The following is a 7500-nucleotide window of genomic DNA, read 5'->3' on the forward strand; positions in this document are numbered from 1 at the left end:
CAGACGGCTTCCCAACACCAGCCAGGTTCTGAGCACGCAGCCTGAACATGTAGGAGGTGCCGCCCTTCAGACCGCTGACCTGAACACACGCAGGGAGAGATGGATCAGAACCAACAAGACTCCTCCTCCTCTGAAACAGACTCCTCCTCCTCTGAAACAGACTCCTCCTCCTCTGAGTCTCCTCCTCCTCTGAGACAGACTCCTCCTCCTCTGACAAACACACAGGTGAGCGTGACTTCCTGTCTAGAATAGACTAACACACAGGTGACATCCTGTCTAGAATAGACTAACACACAGGTGACTTCCTGTCTAGAATAGACTAACACACAGGTGACATCCTGTCTAGAATAGACTAACACACAGGTGACATCCTGTCTAGAATAGACTAACACACAGGTGACATCCTGTCTAGAATAGACTAACACACAGGTGACATCCTGTCTAGAATAGACTAACACACAGGTGACATCCTGTCTAGAATAGACTAACACACAGGTGACATCCTGTCTAGAATAGACTAACACACAGGTGACATCCAGTCTAGAATAGACTAACACACAGGTGACATCCTGTCTAGAATAGACTAACACACAGGTGACATCCTGTCTAGAATAGACTAACAGACAGGTGACATCCTGTCTAGAATAGACAAACACACAGGTGACATCCTGTCTAGAATAGACTAACACACAGGTGACATCCTGTCTAGAATAGACTAACAGACAGGTGACATCCTGTCTAGAATAGACTAACACACAGGTGACATCCTGTCTAGAATAGACTAACACACAGGTGACATCCTCTCTAGAATAGCACCCAGGTGAGCGTGACCTCCTGACCTTGACGTAGTTCAGGGTGATGGCCTTCTCGTTGACGCCCTTCCAGCCGTCCTCCCCGGCGGACGTCTCCTTCATGTCCAGGTAGAACCCGTTGACGGGGGAACGCCCATCGTAGGACGGGTTCTTCCACAGAACCACCAGAGACGTGTCACGCACCTCCAGAACGTGCAGACCGCACGGGGCACCTGGACCACAGAGAGAGAGACGCCATTTTCCAACGGGAAGAATGACTCAGCGAAGTATGATTTCCTACTGCTACCAGCATGAAGAGAAGTGGACAAAGAACCACAGCTTCAGAATAAATATATCTGTCTCTGCTCGTCACGAGAAGCGGTTTGTAAACTAAGACCGTGTGTGAACTGTTGGGTTTAACTGGCCTGTGTCACGAGGGATGAGAGCTGTTTTGGTAAACGGACCGCGCTTATATAGAGCTTTTCTCCACAGCGCTTTACAACAACGGCCTCTCATTCGCCCGTCCGCATTCACGCACCGATGGCGCCAGCTGCCGGAACGTTCCGCGTTCCGACCGGTCTCTCGGTACCCACCTGGCACGGTGATGGTGTACTCCTTGCACTCCAGGGGGGCGCAGACCAGGGAGGCCTCGCTCACGCCCGCCATGTTCATGGCCCGCACCCGGAACTGGTAGAACACGTTCTCCTTCAAGTTCTCCGCCTGCAGCCGAGAAGACAGATGGCCGGATTAGACTTTATTAGATCGGGGTGACGGTTTATTCATCCATCACACCGTCACGGCTTTGTTTAATCCTATGTAAACAAGGCGCCGTGGGAATTTTGAATGAATATGAATATGAGCAGCTGCAGTCGGAGGCCATGTTGGACTTAAATGAATAACAAATCTATCGGGACCGGGATTTCAGAAACGGAAAGCTCATCAGTAAAGTTGACTATGAAATCTTTACGTGTCCTACTGTTTGCACAGAGAGCCTAACAAGTCTTAAGCTTCGTTCTGTAACTTCCTGTTTGGAACATTCGAAGACTGGGATTCTAAAGATTCGACAAGCCAAACCTCATGGAAAGACTCAAGATGGCGTCTAGCGTCTCTGTTGTGAACCTGCCTTACTGGTTTGACTCTGATCTGAATCTTCTGTTCTGTGTTTGAACAGAGAGACATTCCAAAGCTACGAACACCGTCTTGCCTTTTAACACTTTTAACCCTGAAAGTAGGCTACAGTGACAACATTTTGAATATTAATTGGATTTTCCCTATAATACTAGAAAGCGCAGTTTCTCAGCTTTCAGCAAGTGTTGGAGTGAGGAATTTTTTAGATGTGTTAGATATTTTTTTTATATTATTAAATATTTGTTAGATATTTTTAAAATGTTGCCGGTGACGTGGTCGAAAGGGTTAACACTTAACACTCTTGCCTTTTTTCATGTGAAAACCACATTAGGGTGAAAACTCAAACAGCGACATGACAACACCCACATGTGAGAACACCAACGCCATGATTCTGAGGTAAAAAAAAGCTGAACATGACACAGAGCAGGGCCGGCCCTAGCATTTCAGCAGCTCTAGGCGAGATTATGGAACACCTTCAGTTTCGTTTTGCTGATGGTGGGGGGGGGGGGGGGGGGGGGGTGCTGCTGCGCGATTTGTTGACGGGGGGGGGGGCTGCGCGATTTGTTGACGGGGGGGGGGTGGGGCTGGGGGTGCTGCTGCGCGATTTGTTAACGGGGGAGGCGCCCGGCGCTGGGCGGAGGCGCCGCACCGCATTGCGAAGCGTAATAGAGACAGTAGGGATTACGGAATGAAATTATTTTAATAAAAATAAAAAATAATTTTTTTTTTTTTTTTTTTGGTGCTCCTTGGCCAGGCGCCCCTTGGCCATTTGGCGCCCTAGGCGACCGCCTATTTCGCCTATGCCTCGGGCCGGCCCTGACACAGAGAGCCATTCTGAAACTATGAAACATTGGATTGAGCTCCGGAGCTTACAGACTTACTCTGTAGGAGGTAGTGGTGACGGCCTTGAGGTTCAGCCCACGCCACTGGCTGGTCACGCCTCGCACCACCGTCCTGTAGTCCACGAAGTAGCCCCTGATGTCGGCGCCGCCGCTGAACGCTGGCTCCGCCCACCCCAGGACCATGTAGTCCCTGGCGCTCTCCAGCAGTCTCACCTGGCCAGGGGCGCCGGAGATAGCTGCAGGGATTCACACACGCGCACACGCACGCGTGCACACACACACACACACGCACGCACCCACACATACGCACACAGGCGCACACATGCACACACACACACACGCACACACACACACGCACGCACACACAGGCAGGCACACGCACACACACACACACGTTTGATATTATCCATCATTTATGAATATTTATTAAGTACGAACGACCTCTTTATACTGCAAGGTCAAAAAACTCACAGACTAACAATAACAATCAAAACATCGTAGCCAGGTGATGTTTGGTGTGATCAGTCGAACCCAGTCTGATCAAGGTAGTTTGACAACAATAGTTAATCACAAGCAGGCAGCATCCACCACAATATCCATACTTAGCGGGGACCAAGCAACCGATTAAGGCTCTTACAAACGATTAAGGGTTTTCCTTGTCGGGCGAATGGATAGTTGACTTACTGTGAGGTTTTACTGACTGGGGAACCCTGAACCCTGTGTTAGCCCAACACCAGAGCCAGAGGGCCATGCTCTGTCAGAGCGCTAGATGCCCTAGCGGACACCGGGCCATGCACGGCTCCTAGGAGAGTTAGCAAACAGCACAACGACAGCATCAACACAACCACACACACTATCCGCCCACAGAATACACTTACAAAAAACCCAACGCGTTATTCTAATACTAACACATGACAAGCGTGGATTAGTTGGGGGTAATGAATGAATGCTTCCGAATGATTTATTTGTTTATTAAAAGGATCCCTTTGAGATTTTAATAAAAGGATGCCCAAAAGGATCACAGGATTAAAAGGATCACACAGTGATAACATGTAGGGTTCAAGCAGTGGCTCATGCAGATGCGATAGATTCATGTCAGTTCATGGCGTCCGTGTCTCGTGGTCATAACATGATCAGCTCAGCGATGAGGACGTCCGTCGACTCAGACACATGCACACATCGATACTGGGGTTGAGCAGGCAGGAGTGGACATGAGTGGACAGGAGTGGACAGGAGTGGACAGACCAACGCTGGCTCAGACAGCCAGGCTCAGAGCAGGGGTGCGGGTGGGGTGTATGATGGGACGGGACGGGGTTGGGTTAGGGCAGGACCGGATAGGACAGAGGGGGGGTTGCTGGTGCAGATGTGGGTTGCCAGGTTGGGGGACAGGATGGAGTGAAGGGGACAGGATGGAGTGAAGGATGGAGTGAAGATCTGACACTACTGTAACTAGTCCATACACTTACAGATCTAACACTACTGTAACTAGTCCATACACTTACAGATCTGACACTACTGTAACTAGTCCATACACTTACAGATCTGACACTACTGTAACTAGTCCATACACTTACAGATCTAACACTACTGTAACTAGTCCATACACTTACAGATCTGACACTACTGTAACTAGTCCATACACTTACAGATCTGACACTACTGTAACTAGTCCATACACTTACAGATCTAACACCACTGTAACTAGTCCATACACTTACAGATCTTACACTACTGTAACTAGTCCATACACTTACAGATCTAACACCACTGTAACTAGACCATACACTTACAGATCTAACACTACTGTAACTAGTCCATACACTTACAGATCTAACACCACTGTAACTAGTCCATACACTTACAGATCTAACACTACTGTAACTAGTCCATACACTTACAGATCTAACACCACTGTAACTAGACCATACACTTACAGATCTGACACTACTGTAACTAGTCCATACACTTACAGATCTAACACTACTGTAACTAGTCCATACACTTACAGATCTGACACTACTGTAACTAGTCCATACACTTACAGATCTGACACTACTGTAACTAGTCCATACACTTACAGATCTAACACTACTGTAACTAGTCCAGAGAACTAACAGTTCTGACACTACTGTAACTAGTCCATACACTTACAGATCTGACACTACTGTAACTAGTCCATACACTTACAGATCTAACACTACTGTAACTAGTCCATACACTTACAGATCTAACACCACTGTAACTAGTCCATACACTTACAGATCTGACACTACTGTAACTAGTCCATACACTTATAGATCTAACACTACTGTAACTAGTCCATACAGCTAACAGATCTGACCTTAACTCGTCCATACAGCTAACAGATCTACAGATCAAGTCCATAGACCTCCAGTAGCCCTGAACAGAATGAGCCTTCCTTCCATGAAGAGCAGGAAGTGAGGGAGCAGGAAGTGATGTCACTACTCACCGATGGCGGCCTTCACCACCACGGCCTCGGACTCGGCAGAGCTCTGGCTGTATCCAGCAGCGTTGACGGCCCTCACTCTGAACACGTACGACAGCCCGGTGCTCAGGCCGTGACAGGTGAACCTACACAACACAGTTAACACAACACACCATGACAGGTGAACCTACACAACACAGTTAACACAACACACCATGACAGGTGAACCTACACAACACATTTAACACAACACACCATGGGTCTCATAGATAGATGATAGACAGACAGACAGACAGACAGACAGACAGACAGACAGACAGACACACACACAGACAGACAGACAGACAGACCGACCTTGCTTTCTTGACAGGCTTGTTGTTGCAGGGGGCCCACACGCTGCTGCCCACCACGCTGCACTCCACGTAGTAGCCCACCAGGTGCTTGGCCTCCCTGGACGCCCCCCAGGTGACCACCACGGAGGTGTCCGTGTTCCTGATGGCCACGGCGGCGCCCGGGGCGGCGGGCAGGTCTGCGAGGGGGGGGGGGGGAGCGGGGTAGGCAGGAGGAGGGGGGTTAGGGGGGGGGTTAGGGGGGTGGAGTGTATATCTAACTCTAATCTTAGACCGTACTAGTATCTCATATCTACTGTATACCATCTCATATCTACTGTAAACCAAACCAAGAGCTCCATGTCTTCTCAGCTCACCCAGTTTGTCTCCGACGGTGATGTCACCGGTGGTCACGGAGGACTCGCCGACGCCGGCGGAGTTGCAGCAGCGCACGCGGAAGCTGTAGGCCTTCCCCTCCACCAGGTCGAACAGGGCGAAGCGCGGAGACTTGACCGGGATGCCGGTGTTCACCCTCTGCCAGCTGCCGGTGCCCGCGAGGCGCTGGGAGGGGGGGGGCGACACGGGGCGGTGAAACACGGGACCGCCAGCGGACGGAAACAGACGTCCCTGAACGGCTTCGTGAACGCACGCCCACTCACCTTCTCCACGTAGTACATGACCCCCTCGTGACCCCGCTGCGCCGGGGGCTGCCAGGCCAGGACGACGTAGCTCTTGGTCGCCTCGGTAACCACCACGTCGGTGGCCTCGCCAGGGACCACGCCCACTGCGGGGGGGTCAAAACGGTCAAAGGTCAATAGGTCATTTAAATTTTTGTTAGCTCTTCAGCCAATCAAATAACTCTTTGAAAAGTCTGTTCTCAGCGATTTGATTTATGCTTGTTTTGAGTTCTTTTAATTTTGTTTCTATTCTGCTGCCTGTCTTGGTCTCCCTTGGAAAATAGATTCTTAATCGCAGTGGGACCTCCTGGGCAGATAAAGGTTGAATAAAGTCCATAACACCCTGGCATGCTTGAGAACACAGCGCTCACCTGTGGAGTCTTCTTCAGTGAACTTGATCATGCCAGTCCAGGGAGCAGAGGGGCCAGCTGTGACAAAGACATCGGACATCTGTCATGTTCAGTAACACCCACTGTCCCCCTGCCACCCACTGTCCCTGTGTCACCCACTGTCCCCCTGCCACCCACTGGCCCTCTGCCACCCACTGTCCCTCTACCACCCACTGTCCCCCTGCCACCCACTGGCCCTGTGTCACCCACTGTCCCCCTGCCACCCACTGTCCCCTTGCCACCCACTGGCCCTGTGTCACCCACTGTCCCCCTGCCACCCACTGGCCCTGTGTCACCCACTGTCCCCCTGCCACCCACTGGCCCTGTGTCACCCACTGTCCCCCTGCCACCCACTGGCCCTCTACCACCCACTGTCCCCCTGCCACCCACTGGCCCTCTACAACCCACTGTCCCCCTGCCACCCACTGTCCCTCTACCACCCACTGGCCCTCTGTCACCCGTGTTCTAGAAGGATGGCCCTAGTGTTCTAGAAGTATGACCCTAGTGTTCTAAAAGTATGACTCAAGTGTTCTAGAAGGATGACCCTAGTGTTCAAGAAGGATGACGCTAGTGTTCTAGAAATATCACCCTAGTGTTCCACAAGGATGACCCCAGCGTTCTAGATGTATGACTCTAGTGTTCTAGAAGGATGACCCGAGTGTTCTAGAAGTATAACCCTAGTGTTCTAGAAGGATTGTCCTAGTGATCTAGAAGGATGACCTTAGAGTTCTAGAATGATGACCCTAGTGTTCTAGAATGATGACCCTAGTGTTCTAGAATGATGACGCTAGTGATCTAGAATGATGACCCTAGTGTTCTAGAATGATGACCCTAGTGTTCTAGAATGATGACCCTAGTGTTCTAGAATGATGACCCTAGTGTTCTAGAATGATGACCC

General features: G+C 50.4%; 1 protein-coding gene across 1 annotated transcript in view; it reads right to left on the bottom strand.

The window, feature by feature from the left end:
* Positions 1–7500, bottom strand: part of myom1a (myomesin 1a (skelemin)) — a gene marked incomplete at its 5' end in the record, with an annotated part of 33865 nt that overhangs the window by 13275 nt on the left and 13090 nt on the right. The window contains 9 exons of the mRNA XM_084447172.1: positions 1–79; positions 840–1024; positions 1385–1511; positions 2801–2997; positions 5232–5353; positions 5562–5736; positions 5914–6097; positions 6196–6320; positions 6585–6641. The exon at positions 1–79 is cut by the window's left edge and continues 36 nt beyond it. Coding sequence (XP_084303298.1) covers positions 1–79; positions 840–1024; positions 1385–1511; positions 2801–2997; positions 5232–5353; positions 5562–5736; positions 5914–6097; positions 6196–6320; positions 6585–6641 — 1251 coding nt within the window. The remainder of the gene's footprint in view (positions 80–839; positions 1025–1384; positions 1512–2800; positions 2998–5231; positions 5354–5561; positions 5737–5913; positions 6098–6195; positions 6321–6584; positions 6642–7500) is intronic.

Source organism: Borostomias antarcticus, assembly GCF_949987555.1.
Source record: "Borostomias antarcticus genome assembly, chromosome: 12".
Taxonomy (NCBI): domain Eukaryota; kingdom Metazoa; phylum Chordata; class Actinopteri; order Stomiiformes; family Stomiidae; genus Borostomias; species Borostomias antarcticus.